Consider the following 20949-nt stretch of genomic DNA (forward strand, 5'->3'; position numbering starts at 1 on the left):
GAATGCTGGGACCACAGTAAAAACTGCAGGACGCCTCGATCCGCCATACTGCTTTATGCCCCACATAGGGCGCTCTGATTTAGCACCAGTTCTCCTAGCATAATCTCCAACAGCTGCTACTTTGACCCTGCTGCCCCCGATCATGCCACTTCTTTCAGGATGTTGGAGACCAAACCAGACAGGGCTCAGGCGCCGGACGGTGGCCCGCAAGGGACTGGAAAACGCCAGGCAGTCGGTGCTACAGTAGACTAGACACTGGCGGCCACACTATCTGACCACTCCTTCTGATTTGATGAGCTCCTCTAGGTTCTCCTAGATATTCCCTGCTGCTGTGCTGTGATTGTTGCTGGGCTCTGAGACCATGAAAGATCCTAATGTCCACAACTCGTCCTTGTTGGTCTTTTTACTTGCATAAGAAATGCCCCTTCCCTCCTTACGCCCCTGAATTACCTCTTGGGTGATGCCTGGTTGTGTTGCAACGAGTTCTCGACCGGAAGCTGCAGACTAGACTAGGGCGGGTATCACCTCTATCATTCAACCAATCTGGGGTTTTTAAAGCGGACTACTCACCACTGGCGGGGAGGGGAGGGTGCAGCCCTAGGTCAGTCGAAAAGCCAGGTCTTGAGGCTCTTCCTGAGGATGTGCAGGGTGGGGGAAGGTCTGATGTTGACTGGGAGCTTGTTTCAGGCCTTGGCTGTGACGTAGGAGAAGGCTCTTCTGCCTGCTCTGGTTCTGCGGATGCGCGGGATCTCTGCTAGGGCAAGGTCAACTGAGCGTAGGTTTCTTTTGGGTATGTGGAATGAGACTCTTTCGTTGAGGTATTTGGGTCCGATGTGGAGGGATTTGTATACGTGAGTGAGTAGTTTGAAAGTCACTCTCTACTTGACGGGGAGCCAGTGGAGGTCTCGCAGGTGCTGGGTCGTATGCTCATGTCAGGGGGTTCCGAGGATGTGTGTGGCTCCGGTGTTCTGGATGGTCTGGAGTTTGTGTAGCAGGGATTTGTTGATGCTGGCAAGGAGGGCGTTGCCGTAGTCCAATCTGCTGGTAATGAGTGCATGGGTGACGGTTTTTCTGACTTCGGGGGGATCCACTTGAAGGTCTTGCGGAGGAAGTTGAAGCAGGTGGAGGCAGCAGCGTTGATCTGGCGAGTCATGTTGAGGGAGGAGTCTAGGATGATGCCGAGGTTCCGGGCGTGGTCCGTCGGGGTGGGTGGATTTCCGAGACCAAAGGGCCACCAAATGTTGTCCCAGGCGGAGGGGGATGGTCCGAGGATGAGTACCTCTGTCTTCTCTGTGTTAAGCTTTAGGCAACTGTTGCTCATTCAGGGTGAAACGTCTTTCATTCCTTCCTGGAAGCTGAGCCTAGTGTCTTCGTAGTTCTTCGTGAGGGAGAAGATGAGCTGGGTGTCATCGGCTTAGGATACTATGCTGAGCCCATGCTGTCTGACGATGGCAGCGAGGGGGGCCATGTAGATGTTGAAGAGCGTGGGACTTAGTGAAGATCCTTGGGGTACTCTGCAGTTGATCTCTGTGGGTTCGGAGAGGAAGGGAGGGAGTCTGGTCCTTTGCGTTCTACTGGCGAGGAAGGAACAAAGCCAGTCAAGGGTGGTTCTCTGTATGCCGGCGTCTTGGAGTCTGACTGAAAGAGTGCAGAGAGAGACTGTGTCGAAGGCTGCAGAGAGGTCTAGCAGGATGAGAGCTGTGGTTTGGCCCTTGTCGAGTAGCATGCGGATGTCTGTAGCAGTGAGGAGGGCGGTTTCTGTGCTGTGGTTACTGTGGAACCCGGAGTGGGAGTAGTCGAGGATGGCGTCCTCTTCGATGAAGGTGGTAAGCTGGGCATTGATGAGTTTTTCAGTGACTTTGGCTGCGAAGGGGAGAAGAGAGTTGGGTCTGTAATTTTTCAGGTCCGTCGGGTCAGCCAAGGGTTCTTGAGGAGGGGCTTTACCTCTGCCCATTTCCATTTGTCAGGGTAGGTGCCGGATTCGAAGGAGGCGTTGATAGTGGGGCGTAGTTCGGGTGCTATGTTGGCAGCAGCTCTGTGGAAGCTGTGCGGTGGGCAGGAGTCCGTGGTGGCTCCTGAGTGTGTGCTCTTCATGGTCTTGGTGTTATCTTTGGTGGTGATCGGTGTCCAGGTGGAGATGGTGGTCGGGCTGTCATTGCAGGGGGGAGGGTGGTTTCTGGAGTTTGCTCTCTGAAGTTGTCGTAGAGGGTCTTGATTTTCAGGTGGAAATAGGAGCAAAGCTTTTTGCAGAGTTTCTGGGACGGCGTGACGTCCATGGATTAGCTGGGGGGTTTGGTAAATTGCTGCATGATGCTGAAGAGATCTTTTGAGTTGCGGGCGTTGGTGAGGATTTTGTTTTGGATGAAGGTTCTCTTGGTGGCTCTGATGAGTTGATGGTATTCTGTCAAGGCGCTCTTGTAGGTGTTCTGGTCTTCGTGGTTTTGCTGTTTCTCCAGCATTTTTCGAGACGTCTGTGGGAGTATCTGGCTTCTTGGAGGTTGGTGGTGAACTGTGCGGCCTTCCATGTGCATTGTCAGTCGGTGTGGCGGAGGGTTGCAAATTTGTCTGTGCAGCTAGAGATCCAGCAGTGTAGTTCCTTGGCTGCGGAGTTGACGTCAGTCATGGCGGAGGGGGGGTCGTGAATGAGGGTGGAGTTGAGGTGCTCCTCTGTGACCTTGCTCCAGTTCCTTTGTGACTGGAGCGGGGCAGGCTTGTGTTCGGTGGTGATGTTGAAGGAGAAGTGTACGGAGAAGTGGTCTGTCCCGGGGGTGACTGCGAAGTGTGGCTGAAGTGGACTTGGGTCCCTCCTACGAAGATCGGGATGAGGATGTGTCTTGCTTTGTAGGTGGGGGTGATGACGAGCTGCTTCAATCCGAGGTTGGGGAGGTTGTCCAGCAGTGCTGTCGAGTCGGGGTCACTGCTGTTGTCGAGGTGGAAGTTCAGGTCTCCAATGAGTATGTAATCTGTAGAGGCGATGGCGTGGGGGTGCAATGAGGTCGGCAATGGTGGTGGCGAAAGAGGCACGAGGCCCAGGGGGTCTGTTAGTGAGGGTCCGCAATATGTGGTTCTGATGCAATGTGGTTCTGGTGCAATGTGGTTCTGGGGCTAGTCTGGATCTGGAAGTGGAGGTGTTCGGTGTTGGAGAAGGAATCGCTCGAGCAGCTGCTGGAGAGTCGGAGGGAGCTCTTATGTGCGATGGCGAGTCCCCTCCTGGGCAGTGGGGGCGCTCCTTACTTTGGATCTTGTCTTCATCTGGAATGGTGGTGGGGATGTGGGGGGCGGAGGTGGCTTTTGTCCACGTTTCCGTGAAGAAGGCGACATCTGGCGAGAGGGTGTCGAGGAGGTCCCAGATCTCTACTGCGTGCCTGTGTAGAAAGCGCACGTTGAGGAGAATGCACTTGAGGGTTTTGGAGGTGCGGGTGTCCAGCGTGGGTGAGGCGGTTGTGGGGGTACTGTGGATGGTGAAGGATTGTTGGCAGGAGAGCTGGCCTGTGGATGGTGTTTGGCGTTGACCGCTGGCAGTTGTTGTTCCTTCCGGGGTTGAGTGCGAGGAGGGTAGCTGGGTCTTCGCAACAGATTGCCGGAGATCCAGAGTCCCGGGCGCTGGGCGCAGTTGGATCGCGGACAGGCAAAGACTGACTTGCCTTTGGCACGCCAAGCCGCCATTAAATAGGGAAGGGGGAGGGAAGCGCAACTGGGAGGCGGGAGTGGCCGTTGGCAGGGGAGGCTTATTTTCTGACTCGATTCTATGCACGTTCGAGAACTTGATGGATGATTAAGGGATCCCCTTGGGTCATTTCTTTCGCATGCATCTCTCACACATCAAGTACACAAGATATGGGGCAGGACACAAGATGGGTCTGAGACATACAGACTCTTTGAGACACTACTTGAACACGGCACCACCTTATGTGCCATTACAATACTTTACAATTCAATACAACAGAATAGTGCTTTCCCTCTCACAGCATTCAGGGCTTATTGGAATGGGGCACTCTCGACAACAATAACTGGCAAACAATGGGAGCTATATCAGGGAATCCCAAAAATGATCTCAGTGAACGCTAGGCTCCAGTACACCCAATTTAATTATCTCTACCATACATACCTCACCCCTACAGAATTGCTTCGATGTACCCTGGTTCCCAGGACATTTGCCACTGGTGTCGTGACACTGAGGCCTCCTTCATGCACATGGTGTGGCCGTGCCCACGGTTGGCGACAAACTGGGTGACAGTAGCCGAAACTTTAGCAGAGGCTACAGGCAGGGCGGATGCGCTGGACGGTCTGCACTTTCTGTTGGGGATTATCTCACGTACAGCAAAACGTAAGACCCTAAATAAATTCCTGGATTTGGCAATTGTGATTGCTCTGCGTAGGATAGCCACGTGCTGGAAATCGCACTTAGCCCCTTTCACTCAGTTTTGACTCATCGACCGACGCAGAGCCCTATTAGCCGAATTGGATATCTCTCATGGAACCATACAGGCCGCCTGATCACACCCAATCCCCCCGATTGGAAACCATACCTCACTGCAATTGAAGCTAAAATTACAGATACTCTTATATGACTACCGGATTTGCATTCGGCCATCACAAGAACAGGAAGGGACAGGCACAACAGGTCACTTGGAACCGTCCAGTCACCCTGCTACACTCTTCACCTTCTGCCCCCCAACAGCACCCCCCCAAAACATAATCATGATTCGTCAGCGCTTCTGCCCTCTTACATCACATTGTCACCCTGTACATACATAGCGTTGGTCCAAAGTAACCTACTTGAAAAATGATAGATACAGGACGAGAACACTGGCCCTCCCCTTCCTTTAGTTCTTTGAAATATTTTTTCACGTGCATCGCAGTGACTGCAATTTTTGCTCCGGATTGCTCAAATTATCGAATGTGTGACATAATATTGTACATTGTTTTATCGTATTCACGCTTTTATTACTGTTGCCTCTATATTATACACTGAACTGATACTACAGGCTTAAAAAAATACTTTATTTCGGCTGCATGCCATAATCGTTTTCCTCAGACACAACTCATGACCAATTAATATCAGATTAAAATATCATGTGGACCGCCAAAGCCGTAATAAGGCCATTAGGTATCAAGACAGGTTTGAGTACAGAATGTGTTGAAGGACATGCGGTGGGCGTATCGCACCGTGCCCAATGCTGCCACTGGTAAAACTCCCTTGAGATCATGAGAGGAAGGAAACCAGGGACAACGTTGGTTCCTTCATGGTTGAGAGACAGACGTGGTGAGGAGGTGGTAAGCACTGAGAGCTATGGTCAAATGGGAGGTGTGATTGCTGTGGGAGATTGGGTGAAGGTGATGCCTGGAGATGTGAGTTGAGGTCTGTTGAAGATTCAGGGTCCTTACAGAGTTAAGCTTGTGGGACGCAACTGGGTGAGGTCGGACAATGATCAAACATGAAACTTGAGTGTTGCGTTGTTTCAGAAGGGGGTGAGAGTCAAGTGTTGGGGTGGATGATGATGGTGATTTTTCAGCAAACTCAGCTGGTGCGGGACATGGTGCCAGAGAGGACCTTGTTTCCAGGACTGCTCATGGTTTGGGCCATGATCGTGTGGTGGCAGGGGAGAGGAGAGTTCACAAATCACCTGGGTAGTTAGGGGATTTTGTGTGTGGTTAGTCTGGTTGTCAGGTTCTGTTTTCCTTGTGCTTATGGGGTTCCTTCTTCGTCTCTGTATTGTTGGTGCTGTCTGTGTTTCTTGTTGTCCTTTTGGGAAGTTGTTTGTGAAGAGAAGGGGATGTTTTATAATGCTTTTCCTATGGTGTGTTCACTTGCATCTTTCAAGGGGACAGAATGAGAGCAGTTGAGATGTTTATGATATAGATAACATTCTAAAGTGGGTAAGGAGCACAGGAGAAGCTGTTTGTGTCTGGCTCCTGGCATAGGATTTCATCTGTGAATAAACCCGAAGTGTGTTCAACAGTGAGGCCTCCAGTCGTGTGTGGAAGAGGGGTGCAAAAGCCAGTCATCAAAATGGTTTCCTTAAAAACATTGATGTGTCCAAGAGCTGGCTTCTTGACAATCTCTCCCTTAATGCTATTAATAGCTTCTTCACAATCTTTGGACCAATCAAAACGAATGCCGTTCTTCAGCTGTGAACTTAAAGTTTGTACTGCACTAGCACAATTTAGGATAAACTTGGCGTAATACTACATCAGATCTAAAAATTACCTGACCTGATCCTTGTCACTTGCAGAGGGTGCTGAGATAATAGCGTTCGCCGATTCCAATTTGGGACTGATTTCATCACCTTATATAGTATGGCCCATTTAGGAACTGTGCACGCACCAAATTCGCACTTCTGCTGTTTAATTACTCTTTTTTTTTAACCTGGTCAGAACTTCTCTCAGCGTAATGTCATGACTTTGTCTGTCCCTCCTGTTCATTAATAAAGCATCTTGAAAGAACGTGACCAATTCACCCCCCTTAAGCACTTCTATCATACATCCCTGGAAGCAAGCAGCTGCTAAAGGCAGACCAAATGGTATTCTTACGAATTTGAATGCCCCCACAGGTGTGACAAAGGATGTGAGGGCTTTAGAATCTTTGTGGAGGAGCACTAAATGGTAAGCGGCTGAAAGATCCATCACACTCAAAATACGCCCATCCTCAAATAAGGCCGAAGCTTTGGTGATATTCAGCGAAGGTTGATGATCATCCCAGATACACTGATTGAGATCTGTCAGATCAACACACATTCATACTTTCGTGACATTGTCCTCCAGGAGTTAACACCACAGGGGAAAACCACTCTGAGGCTTCTATCTCCTCAATAACTAATTGGCACTCTCCTTACCTTTTGTGGCACAGGTGTCCCATTCTGTTTTAAGATAATCTTATGCTTCAATAGACTAAGCTCATTTCTGAACACTTCACGAACCTCTTTGACTAGTTCCTTATCATCCCCTACATTGGCAATAAAAAGAATTTGATCAGGGGAATTGTGATTGAATCTAATTCCTAAATCACTTTGACGTCACCCCCTAAAGATTATCCACACATTTGGCTACATAACTATTACGCACTCTCTCTCCCCTTGGAATGATCATGGCAGTGTAACTAGATTATTCTTCAAACCATCATACCCCTCCTGGTTAATATCGGGTGGCAATTTCCATGAATCTCTCGATTGTGCCATCAACGAGAGTAAATAGAGAACCAGAGCCAGCTAAAACCATCAGGTTTTTCCCACCAATGCCAGTGTCACCCTCAGGCATGCTGCTACTCACAGCATCCACTTGCGCATCAATATGCTTTATGCTAAAAGATAAGGGCACAGCATACAATATGGCTTTAGGACTCATTTCAGGAGTCTCAGTTTGGGTTGTTTGGTTGGTTAGGGCTTCCACACTTGAAACGTTTAAACGTGGAGTCTTTTGTAAGATTAGAATGAACCTCGGGCCCTTCATTCATTACTTTATACACAAGAGCCTCGTTGCCATCATTTGCATCCCCCTCTTCAGCTGGATGGAGAACGGTCTCTCTCTCTGTGATCTCTGGTGGATCAGGTCGCTCATCCTACCCCTCCAGAGGAGCGACTAGCCATTTGGCAGAACTTTGACCCCATCTCTGAAGATGCCCTCCTCAAGTGCATACGCGAAACAAAGCCCTCCAACCGTTCCCTTGACCCCATCCCTAGTGCCATTGCCATTGACTTCTACATCCATTGCCTTTCCTATTGGACCACTCTGGTCAACCTCTCCCTCTGTCAAGGCTCCCTTCCTGCCCCCTTCAAAACTGAGCAGGTCACCCCTCTGCTTAAAAAGCCCACTGCTGATGCGAATGACCTCAACAACTTCCGCCCTATCACTAACCAACCCTTTCTTGCGAAAATCACAGAAAGATGTGTTGCGAAACAACTCTCTCGTCATATCAAGGACAATGATCTTCTTGACCATCTTCAGTCCGGCTTCATTCAAAACTGCAGCACTGAAAAAGCCTTGCTGCAAGTGGTTGATGACGCGCTGCGGATACTCGATTCAGGGGGGGTCTTGTCTTCTGATTCTCCTTGACCTTTCTGCAGCCTTTGACACTGTCAATCACAACACTCTCCTCAACACTCTGCAACAGAGATTGGGCACGAAGGGCACTGTGCTTCAATGGTTTGCCTCCTTCCTCTCTGATAGATCCCAAATGATCAAAATAGCGGACATTCTTTCATCTCCTTTGGCGGTGGGTCAAGGTGTTCCTCAAGGCTCTATACTTGCACGCACATTGTTCAATCTCTATGTAGAACCACTGGGAAATCTCCTAAGTAAATCCGGGATCCACTATCATCTCTACGCAGAAGACACTCAAATCTACCTCAAGGTTGCCGCCACTCACGATCTCTCCGTCCTAAGCTCTACTCTGGACTCCATTCAAAACTGGATGTCAACTCATCAACTGATTCTGAATCCCTCCAAAACTGAATTCCTCCTCCTCCTCTCCTTCTCCGGTTCAATCATAGATGGACCAGATAAACCCATCATTGTCGACAGCGCAAAATCCCTTGGTGTCATACTCGACAAAAACCTCAATCTAATCTCCCACATCAACTCCATTGCAAAGTCTGCTCGATACCAACTGCGCCTTTGGGGAATTCGTCGCTTCTTCCCGGAGCAAGACCATAAAACCCTGGTGCAATTGCTGGTCTTCTCCAGTCTGAACTACTGCAATTCTCTTCTTACTGGCCTCCCCAAATCCCACCTGTCCCCCCTTAAATCTGTTCTCCATTCAACAGCTCGTTTCATTTATGAGGCCAAAAGGAGCGACCACATCACACCGATGTTATCCTCCCTTCGCTGGCTTCGCATCGAGGCTAGAGCTATCTACAAGACTGCCTGCATCACCCACAAAGCCTTGCACTCCTCCTCTCCTCGCTACCTGGCGAATAAACTGAAACTCTCTGGAGGTTCTAGACCATCTCGTAATGCGGAAAATTTACTGCTTGAACCTCCCACTTTCAAGAAGGAAAGATCGATGGCACAATCCTTTTCAGGCAACGCAGTGAGAATCTGGAACTCACTTCCGCCGCAGCTCCAGACCACCGCCTCCTCCCAGGCCTTCTAAACGGACCTCAAAAGTTATCCTCCTCCAAAGACACCTCCAAAAGTAATTCACGCCCTCTGTATTATCTGAAGAAAGACCTCCTATTACTGAAAATTCTATTCTCCATGACTATGGAAGTGCCTCCTTCCCTGTGTGTTCTTGTGGTTGGAGAGTCTGCCATTTATTGCAGTATTATCCTTCTACCTGTGTTTGGTTCTCTTTTGTAACATGCACACGCCACTTTTCTCATGTAACACACTGTTTGCTATCTCTCACATTTTGTTTGCTTTTGATACTTGCACAAGCGCCACCATTGCCTACGTAACGTTTGTTCTTGTGCTTGAGTGTCTGCCATTTATTGCAGTATTATACCTCTATTGTACTTTGTTTTCTCTTGTAACCTGCACACTTGTCACTTTGTCCTCCTGTGCACTTTTTGCTACCTCATGTATTTTGTTTGCTCACAATTGTCACTTTACCGTATGTAATTTAACCTTTGCTTTTGTAATCTGTTCACGTGTAATGTTCTCCTCATGTTTCAGTTCTGTTCCTTTTGTGAAGCGCTCTGACGCCTTCGGGTAAAGTCCGCGCTAAATTAAAACGCATAAATAAATAAATAAAAGATAAATGGGTAGTGTATCTCTATAGTAGTCTCTCTCTCTCTGTGTAGTGATCTCTCTTAGCCTCTAACCAGGGAGTAGTGTCTCTATAGTAGTGTCTTTCTCTGCAGTGACGTCACTCTCCTCCTCCTGCTGAGAGTGTCTCCCCCCGGGGCATGTGCAGCAGGCGCACGGACCCCCCCCTCTTAGTCCGTGAGTCGACGCTGCTCCGGTTCCGGACAGACTGAGCCTCAGTGAAAGAGACCCTCGGACGGGAATCTGCCCAAGATCACGCACTGAGACAGGATGCAGGATCCAGAGGTGAGCCCCCCTCCTCCGTCCTCGGGGTGCCTGCCCTCCAGCCCCCCGCCTCCCTCCCTGTTCTGGGTGCCTACCACCCCCCATGCTCCGCATCCCTTCATGTGATTCAGTTTGTCTGTAAAGCGCTTCTGCCGCCTCAGGGCCGTCGGAGCGCTACAATGGGAAGGAAGGGTCGGCGGTGTTAGTAGGGCCGGGGTTTGAGGTCAGCTCCTGTCGGGGTTGAGTCCCAGCCGTCTTAGACGAAGTCATGGTCTTGTTGAAGGTGAAGTGGGGGACCCTCAGGCTGGGGGGGTCCTCAGGGCGGGGGGACCCTCAGACTGAGGAGCTCTCGAGGGAGGGTTATCCAAAGCGTCAGACATTTCACTGCTCGAACAGGGGCTTTAGACCGAGAGTAATCCCACGGTGACCTCCTAGTGTCCCCCGGGGACCCCAAGTGCCCCTCGGTGACCTCCCAGTGTCCCCCGATGACCTCCCAGTGTCCCCCGATGACCTCCCAGTGTCCCCGGTGACCTCCCAGTGTCCCCCAATGACCCCCCAGTGTCCCCCGGTTACCCCCAGTGTCCTCCGTGACCTCCTAGTTTCCCCCGGTGACCCCCAGTGTCCCCCGGTGACCTGCCAGTGTCCCCCGATGACCTCCTAGTGTCCCCCAGTGGCCTCCCAGTGTCCCCCGGTCAACTCCCAGTGTCCCCAAGTGACCTCCCAGTGTCCCCCGGTGACGCCCTAGTGTCCACCGTGACCTCCTAGTGTCCACCGTGGCCCCCAGTGTCCCCAACGACCTCCTAGTGTCCACCGGTGACCCCCAGTGTCCCCTGGTGACCTCCCAGTGTCCCCCGATGACCTCCTAGTGTCCCTCCGTGACCTCCAGTGTCCCCCAGTGTCCCCCGGTGACCTCCTAGTGTCCCCCGGTGACCCCCAGTGTCCCCCAATGACCTCCCAGTGTCCCCCGATGACCTCCCAGTGTCCCCGATGACCTCCCAGTGTCCCCGGTGACCTCCCAGTGTCCCCCGATGATCCCCCAGTGTCCCCCGGTGATCCCTAGTGTCCTCCGTGACCTAGTGTCCTCCGTGACCTCCTAGTGTCCCCCAGTGACCTCCCAGTGTCCCCCGGTGACCTCCCAGTGTCCCCCTGTCACCTCCCAGTGTCCCCAAGTGACGTCCCAGTGTCCCCCGGTGATGCCCTAGTGTCCACCGTGACCTCCTAGTGTCCACCGTGACCCCCTAGTGTCCCCCGGTACCCCCTAGTGTCCCCCGGTGACCCCCTAGTGTCCCCAAGTGACCTCTAAGTGACCTCCCAGTGTCCTCTGGTGACCTCCTAGTGTCCCCCGGTGACCTCCTAGTGTCCCCCGGTGACCTCCCGGTTTTCTCCTGGTGACCTCCCAGTGGCCCCTGGTGACCACCCAGTGGCCCCCGGTGACCTCCCGTGTCACCTGGTGACCTCCTAGTGTCCCCTGGTGACCTCCTAGTGTCCCCTGGTGACCTCCTAGTGTCCCCCGATGACCTCCCTGTTTTCCCCCGGTGACCTCCCAGTGGCCCCCGATGACATCCTAGTGTCCCCTGGTGACCTCCCAGTGTCCCCTGGTGACCTCCAGTGTCCCCTGGTGACCTCCTATAGTGTCCCCTGGTGACCTCCTAGTGTCCCCCGATGACCTCCCTGTTTTCCCCCGGTGACCTCCCAGTGGCCCCCGGTGACCACCCAGTGGCCCCCGGTGACCCCCTAATGACCCCAGGTGATCCCCAGTGACCTCACTGAGTGTAATGCTACAGGGGTGCGCTACATGGTTTCATAGGAGTCACCGCCAGGGGGCGCCACTCATCTGGTCTCCCTGAACTTGGGGACAAGAGTCTTGAGGACGGAACCAGGTCTTCGCCCTCCTATAGGTTGATGCCATGCGAACATTGTTTTCATGACGCATGTATGTGTAACATTGGAGACAGTTTTGTGGCAAATATAAAAAGAAGAATCTCTTAGATATGCACACAAGTCTACCTTTCATCAAGTGTGTAATGCTATATCATACATACATATATCCACATTTATACTGATCAAACCAGAGGACTCAAATTTGAACCCAAAAAACAACCGCATGTAACAAAAAGATGAGACTTCAATCCATACAATGCATACAAAATGTATTAAAAAATATTATCACATAAAAAAATGACGACAAGACAATACAATCGCAATGATAAAATACATATGTTCAAATATATAAAAAAATATTTATTAAAGAAAAAACCTGAGAGAAAAAGCACTGTGTAAAATCATTAGACTCATCAAAGAGCAGTTATTCCCAGCAAGAATCAATACATAAACACCATCAGTCTATTATTTCATCATCAAATTAGACATTGGGTAGTTCCTGGCTATAACCAATTCTGAAAGAATGGACGTTGACGCGTTTCGGTGGTAAAGAATTATTGAGGACCGACCTTTATCAGGACTAAAACAATAACTTTCTCTCTCCGTATTGATTAAACATTATAAACCACTTTATATAGTGGTTTATTCCCCTTATCACTATAGATAAGGGGAATTTAGTAGAGGCACACTGACACCCCCTCCTCACGCTCTACAGCTCTTGTTTCCGCCTCGCCAGCCGCTTTGTTGATTCTAGGCGGCGGCGGCGGGCGCCATATTGGGTGTGGGCTGGGGCTGTGCTCTAGTCGCGCCGGCCTCCCGCCCTCCCAGAGTATTTAGTTTGTCAGAATTCGACGCTCGCTGCCATTGAGCTCTCCCTGGTGTGAGCGCTAGGGCTGCGAGCTAGTTCGTGTCAGAATCTTCATTGCTGCTTTTTAACAATTTGATACTCGTTTTTAACATCTTTTAAACTTCGTGCTGAAAACTGTTTGGGGGCATTTTTATTCACTATAGATAAGGGGAATTTAGTAGAGGCACACTGACACCCCCTCCTCATGCTCTACAGCTCTTGTTTCCGCCTCGCCAGCCGCTTTGTTGATTCTAGGCGGCGGCGGGCGCCATATTGGGTGTGGGCTGGGGCTGCGCTCTAGTCGCGCCGGCCTCCCGCCCTCCCAGAGTATTTAGTTTGTCAGAATTCGACGCTCGCTGCCATTGTGCTCTCCCTGGTGTGAGCGCTAGGGCTGCGAGCTAGTTTGTGTCAGAATCTTCATTGCTGCTTTTTAACAATTTGATACTCGTTTTTAACATCTTTTAAACTTCATGCTGAAAACTGTTTGGGGCATTTTTATTCACTGAATTTAGTAGAGGCACACTGACACCCCCTCCTCATGCTCTACAGCTCTTGTTTCCGCCTCGCCAGCCGCTTTGTTGATTCTAGGCGGCGGCGGGCGCCATATTGGGTGTGGGCTGGGGCTGCGCTCTAGTCGCGCCGGCCTCCCACCCTCCTCACGGCCTATAAATGAGCACCGTATCCAGACGGCGCAGCGGGCTGGCGCAGTGGGTGCGCGCCGAAGCCGCGCCAAAGCCAAGCCCGTCTGCGCCCGTCCGCGGCCGAACTCGGGCCAGGGCCATAACCCCTGGTCCCCGATTGCTGTACTCATCTCATTATTTAAAAGAGCTGAATCCTGGTAAGACACATCACGACTGTACTACTGCCTCTCTTACTACTGTGATGGGCACTCGCCCCCTCCCCGTGTCCAGGTTGTAGCTACCAACTCCCCCAATCTCATTTACTAGCCCATCTAGACCCTAATTATGTCCCGCCACATGCTCCAGATAACGCTCCTCCGCAGGGCTGTCGAGCCGCGCTCATTAATACGCGCTCACTCCCATGTCATAGTTTTCAGATTAATGAGTTCATTCTCGCCCTTGACCTGGATCTATTATTTGCCACTGAGACCTGGGCAGATGCCGGGTCAGGTCCGGACTTTTGCGACGCTACCCCTGATGGATATAGCGTCGCTAGACACGACAGGCCTATAGGAAGAGGTGGTGGCCTTGCAATTATTTACAAGGACAAATATCGTACCACACTCGACCCCATAAACTCTGCCAATTGTGAATCAGCTGCCTTTGCTATCAGCATTAACCCCAAGCAAGCTCTAAAGGGTATAATACTATACCGACCCCCTGGCCCCCGTAACTCTTTTCTCTCTACTTTCTCTGACCTGAATGATAACGTTATAGGTTCAGAAAAATATACGATACTGGGAGATTTTAACTTCCATTTGGAAGAGCAGGACAATTCTGATACTATTCAACTCATTACTGACCTTTCTAACCTAGGACTGCACCAATTAGTTAAGGGCATCACACATCAAGCTGGACACACCCTTGATGGTCTGTTCACTAATGATCCTGACATTTCTGTGCTGGACATCATTCCCATCACGTGGTCAGACCACAGGGCTATTATATTTCAGCTAGATATACGGACCGCGTACCCTTCACTTCCCAGGCCCCGAACTAGGGTGGGGACTCGTGCTTGGAAAAACGCAGACATCCCTCAGATGCTAGATTCCCTGGCCTCCTCCTGTCCTCAGGGAGGAAATACTCCTGCACTATCAGCCTCAGATTTCCAGGATTGGATCCGAAGTGCCGCCGACTTAGTGGCCCCTGAGAAACTCACGAGACCTAACAGAGCATCTCCTTCGGCCGCCTGGTACAATGAAGATCTTAGACTTCACCGCCAACACTGTAGGAATCTAGAAAGGCGCTGGAGGAAAGCTTACTGCCCCATAGCCAGACAAACTTATAAAGATGCCCTTATGATCTATAAAAAGGCGATTATTGCCCGTAAAACGGTTTTCTTCTTGGCGCAAATTGAGACCGCTGCTAACTCTGCTAGAGAGCTGTTCTCTGTTGTCACGACTCTGTCCACCCCCTCCACTGGCCCTGGAGTCGAGCCCTCACAGACCTTCTGTAATGAACTATCTACTTTTTTTACCACAAAGGTGGCAGATATATATGCATCATTTGAAGGGGATATCAAAACTGAACACAGAGGCGGTACTGTGAAAGAAGTACTTTCCCATCACAATCTTGATTCCTTTCCATGTTTTTCACCTGCCTCACATGATGATGTTATTAAACTCATTTCTACCATCAAGTCGGGCACCCCTCTGGACTCTTGACCTCCTTCTGTGATGCTAAAACTCACAGAAGTGATCTCACGCCCCCTCATGGAGATCTGCAATACTGCATTTCAGACAGGCCACTTTCCCAGTATATGGAAGAAGGCTGTTATAAAACCCCTTTTAAAAAAAACCTTCCCTAGACCCTACAGCTGTCGCCAGTTATAGACCCATTGCGTGTCTGCCCTTTCCTGCCAAAGTATGCAAATTCCTGATGAATAGACAGCTCTCAGAGTTCGTCGAGACCCACAAACTTCTCGACGAAACGCAGTTTGGTTTTAGGAAAGGGCATGGAACAGAGACCGCCTTGATAAAGGCCTCTGATGAGATCAGGGCGATCATGGATCAGGGAGGGGCGGCTGTCCTCATCCTTTTGGATCTGTCAGCGGCCTTTGACACGGTCGACCATGTCACTCTAGTCGACCGTGTCACAGCCCTGGGGATAAACGGTTTGGCCAGGGATCTCATCTCATCTTTCCTGGCAAACCGTACCCAGACAGTGAGGCTGGGAGACTTTTACTCTCCTATCTCTGCACTCCCTTGTGGAGTCCCACAGGGCTCCTCGCTAAGTCCTATGCTATTTAACATCTATGTAGCGGACTTAGCGAGGGTAATAAAGGCCCATGGGGTACGGCTTACATCCTACGCAGATGATACCCAGATGGTTCTGGGTATCCACAGGGACGGCCTCACTGTGGCAGCCAACTTCCAGAGAGCTATGCTTGAGGTCAGTACCTGGATGGCCTCGAATTGTCTTAGGCTCAACTCGGACAAGACCGAGATTATGACCTTCGGAAAACTCTCCCCTGAATGGTCCCCTAGCTGGTGGCCGGAAAAGCTCGGCCATCCACCTGTCCCAGTGGAAAAAGCCAGAAATCTGGGAGTGATTTTTGACAGCAAGCTGGCTTTTGACCTCCACACTAACAAGGTTGTTTCGTCAGCATTCTTTATTTCGAAAAAAATTAAGAAATTACTACCTTATCTCCCTTCCTCAGCTGGGAAGACTCTGGTCTCCACCTTAGTCTTCTCTAAAATAGACTATGGGAACGCTCTCTTTCTTCACACCCAGAAGCGTGTCATAACTAAGCTGCAATCCATCCAGAATGCGGCTGCCAGGATCCTTCTAAATATTCCTCGCCGCGAATCCACCACTCTTGGCATTCGTCAGCTCCACTGGTTGAGAGTTGAGAGCCGCATTAAATTTAAGGCCCTCTGCATTGCATATAAGGCAGTACATGGCATAGGACCTAGGTTTCTGACCGAAGCTTTTCAGCTGTATACTCCCAGAAGGCAATTAAGATCAGCCAACACCAGTCTCCTCCCTGTGCCACGCACAAGAACGGCTACCTGGGGAGACAGGCGCTTCCTTGTGGCCACTCCAAAACTTTGGAATCTTTTGCCACTGGCCATCAAAATTGCCCCGAACCTGATGAGCTACCGCAGGCTCTTAAAAACATGGTTGTTTAACCAGTAAGAGGATGGCTGACTCCAGTAGCTCTACAGCGCCGAGACACCCCAGGGTATTTGTTGCGCTATAAAAATTACGTAAATAAATAAATAAAATAAATAAATAAATAAATAGTTCATGTGGAAAAGAAGAGGATGGAATTGTAACCAATCCTTGTGAAATTTCTAAAGATTAACATGGTCCGTTAGATCCACTCCTGTTGAATCGAGTATGCAAATAAAATCCTTGGCCAATTCATATATGTTTTTATTGGTCCATAAGGACAAGCACAAAAACAATCATCCCTGCAATGCAGCCATGCTTGCACCATAATGCAAGGGTGCCTGCATTGGCGATAGCAGCCAATTGTGCGCCAGCGCAGAGGAAAGTACAGGTCTGCGTTGTATGGCTGTAAATACGATGCATCCCTGCACTTTCCTAATGACTCAGCTCGTGCAGCAAGACGGCTTGCAGTGCCGTGTTGCGTCATTTTCTTGAAACTATGCTCCAATGTTCTCGCAGTGTCTGCTGGAAACTCTGTCTTGTGTGTCCCAGAATATAGCTATTCATGAGCCACGAGGTGACCTCCACCGACACCTCGACAGGCGCCATGAGCAGGAGGCTGTGCTCTTCTACACTGCTTCATCCAACCCTGGCCCAGCAGTAAGTACTTGAGCCGCCATCGACAATTACCAAGAGGTGGTGAATCAACACCGCATGACATCAAAGCCTTTAAAAAAAAAATTAAAGTGACACTCCGGTGGCGCAAGGCGCTAGTAAATACTCCACATTGTTTCCCCTTTGACTTGCATTACACAGAGCAATATTTAGGGTTGAGGAAGTAGAGAAGAGTTGGGAAATACCAATATTTCTGTCCAAGAAATAGGGCATCAAATTTGAAATTTAAAATCGAGGCGTGATATGTGCGAAAGCACATGGTTTTACACAGTGTACCCGGTGTGTTTACATTTTAAGTTAAATAAATGGATAACCCTCAGTGAGATGCACTTGCATAAAAAATTTGCCCAGGAATAAAATTATTCTCTAAAGGCATCGTATAGTTTTATAACGCATTTCCTCCTTTATGGCGGCTGAGTAGGAAGCAATTTTCCTACATTTGTGTAAAATGTTCCATATTTCATAGATGTCTACATACATTTTCCTCGAACTAGAAATGCGATATGTTGCGCGTACCATGTTATGACTGTCAGGACAAACAACGCTCTTGCGCTTATTATCCCAATGATGCTGTTGAGCCTGCAAGCCCATCAAAGCACGTCAGAGGAGGACAATTCTTCCCTCCTTAGGACACTCAACAGGCAGTAATTTGGATCTTTAGTCATGAGATATAGTCTACAAACCTCTCCCTCATCCATGAAGTGAACATGTCCTTCAGATTGGGTTTACAAGCAGACAGTGACAGCATCCCCAGCCCCCAGCCCTCAGCCCTGCTCCTCTCCCTGGCTTCCTAATGTTTCCTTTGTGGCTGTCACCCAATTAGAAGGCTGCCCACTCAAGCCCTCATTACGCGTGGCTCATTAAATTCTGATATGTGCAGTAACTCCTCTTACTGCACTGAGGTACCGGGTTTTTATGGACCCGGCGGTGCCCGGGAGAACACCCAAAGACCTCGAGTCCTTCCTGTTTCGGACCACAGAAACACAGAGTCTTCGAGGTGATGTCAAAGATCGTATTTATTGGCTGCAGCCAGTAACAGGTGTCCTAGAAGTACAACAGCATGTATGTTCTAAGGAGACTGCTCAAATTTACAAAGCCAGCCTTCTCTTTTATACACAATAATAAGCTTCCTTATTTTACGTTTTGACCATATACATATTTTCACTACAAAGAAAAAGCAGAGTCATGATGACAAGCCCACATTTCAGTTTGTCCAGTCTATGATAAATTATCCGGCAAGGCCCAGAACTTCCATCAGATATCGACGGACCCCCAATAAAAACGGGCACCACCTCCTTGTAAAACAAGTCATAAAGAAGAAACGGGGACAGGTGTGTGTGAGATTAGCCATAGCTTGTATGCGATGAACGGTTTATGACATGTTGTGCTTTGATACTAATCTCATTCAGCCACTGGGAAAGGAACTGCCCGAACAGGTTTGGCTTGAGGCAGTGGAGTCAGCTCGCCCAGGTCACAGAGGAGTCAGCAAAGGTGTATGTTTCCTTTCAGATCGAATTCGGCCTTGGTCATTTGACTATGTAAGGGCAATCACAAAATGGATGCCTCTCACAAAATGGAACCCGAGGGTTCAAGACGAAAACTACGATTTCAAGGTGATTTCGTCACTCGATCATGACGCAAATGTTTGGGCATAGTATCTCAATAATTACCGATCTGCCAATACGAAAATCGTCATGATAAGATGATATTTTTGACACGAGTGTAGAGCTTTGGTACCACACAATAGAAGGGTCCAGAATTTTCAGTACCACAGCACCTACTGGAATTATACATTTTGTGGCTAACACTACATAAGCACCTTTCCAGGTATTTTTTGCCGGGTCAAACCTGCCACATTTTGCAGGGTGAATAATGCCTAGCATTTACTGGAACATGCGGATTTTGGAACAGTAAACACCAAAAACCTATGTTAACCCCCAAAAACGTGGAATATGGGCATTTACCGCATTCACCTGCTTCTCTGGCTACACATGGTTCAGGTGAACTTTAGTAGGTAGGTACTGCAGCAACAGGCAACCAAGACCCAGAGCTTGTAGGGATGCGCTCTGTCTCTCCAGCCTATACGTTTCTCTGTCCTTCAGATGGGCAGCCGGCCTTCAACAGGGCATCACTACACACGGCCCGGGGCTGTACCCGCTGGAGTCTCTCGCAGTGCGGAAGACGGTGAACCTGCAGTATGAGCACAGCTACCATTCATGCCCTTGAATCCAGGTCTTCAGTACAAACCTTCAATAAAGACAGAGAGCTGTACGTTCTCTTCCCTCTTGGTGTGAAAGAGCTTGGACATTGGCACTGATTACTTAAAGTGTCGTCTACCTGAGTAGTATCCACGGTTCAAGGGCTTGGCCGTGGCGAGGCTTCTTAGTGGGTGAAATGGTCCTCCCTGACATCAGCTTGACTTTCAGAGCATGCGTTTCAATCCCTGCAAGATCGACCGAGGTGTGCACACTGGGTATATAAGTACCAGTAAAACTGCTAATTGGTGTGTTTGGCGATGACCGACCCTGTGCTATTTAAAGTCGGGTTGTGGGTGGTACATAAGTAATGCTTTCTTCTTCACATATATTGACGTTTCTTTTCATAGAAGATAGGACGAGTGAGAGAAACAACCTCATGAAAAAGTAGTGTTCCGCGCTCTCACTCCCATTTTACTTTGCCACATTGCAGATTAAAAGTAATTCTTGTTGAAGAACATTCCATCTCAGTGTGATGCATGACCTGGCACCACCACAGAGCCCAGTTGACTGCCACTTGTCTTCTAAAAGAAATGCTAAACCATTCAAAAATAAGCAAAGGCTAAAACAATTTTGGTGGCGTAAATGAGACTTAGACTAATGTTGACTTGGAACGCAGCGTCAACCTTTCAAGAGTACGCGAACCACTGACATAAGCCAAAATGGTGTTTACTTGGACAAGCAATGGACATAGAGTTTATCTTTTAACAATGACCGTGCACCATTTCTATTTCAAAAGGAACCTGTAGATGAGGCGTTTCAAAGAATGTCCTCTTTTTATCTTGCAGGTACAAGGAACCTTCTGCGAAGCTTCGGACTATTTCTCCGAAGAGGAGTGGAAGCTGCTGCAGGACTGGCAGAAGGATCTATACAGGAACGTGATGAAGGAAATACACCAGGCCTTGGTCTCGCTTGGTAAAGTTACTCATTTACTGATACCTCAGGATTTCAAATAAATCTAGCAAATCCTGCAATTGCTATTGCAGGAGTTTTAGAAATGCTTTTGATTGGCTGCCTTTGCTGTGCACTGAGTGCGCTTTGCGGCAAGCTGGCCCAATGCACTTACATTGATTTATCTCAAGTCCTCCTTGAAGGCTCTCTATACAAATACGTGCAGAAGGACTTAGACCCCCGATTGACCATCAGTGCGCGTGATGCCTGAGGGTTTGTACCTGAGGAACAAGAGTGGAATGGGGCTGTGTGGTTCATGGAGCTCAAAGACGAGGTGGAGGGCGTTGGAGAATGGGGCCGTGATCGCGTGGATGTGCTTAGTGAAAACCACTGTTTGTGGCCAATGTAGGAGATGGGAATCAAAACATAGTTTGGTGTGCAGAAAATGAAACACAAAAGAGCAATTAAATATGACATAAAAATGTTGGATAACGGTTGAAGGATGGGTGAATCGGGTTATATAACAAAATATTGTGAACAGAAATATTGAGTGATACAAATATTGTGTCAAAATATAATGTTCTTATACTTAAAATGTAAATGAAAAAAACATTGCATCATAAATATCATGGAACGG

At 49.2% G+C, this 20949-nt stretch overlaps 1 protein-coding gene across 1 annotated transcript in view; it reads left to right on the forward strand.

Annotated features, from left to right (window-relative positions):
* LOC147693179 (uncharacterized) overlaps positions 1-20949 on the forward strand; it is a 708628-nt gene that overhangs the window by 463327 nt on the left and 224352 nt on the right. Inside the window, 2 exon segments of the mRNA XM_086939582.1 lie at positions 9975-9990; positions 20210-20336. Of these exon segments, the coding sequence (XP_086795708.1) occupies positions 9975-9990; positions 20210-20336 (143 nt within the window).

Source organism: Lissotriton vulgaris, chromosome 9 (assembly GCF_964263255.1).
Source record: "Lissotriton vulgaris chromosome 9, aLisVul1.2, whole genome shotgun sequence".
NCBI lineage: Eukaryota > Metazoa > Chordata > Amphibia > Caudata > Salamandridae > Lissotriton > Lissotriton vulgaris.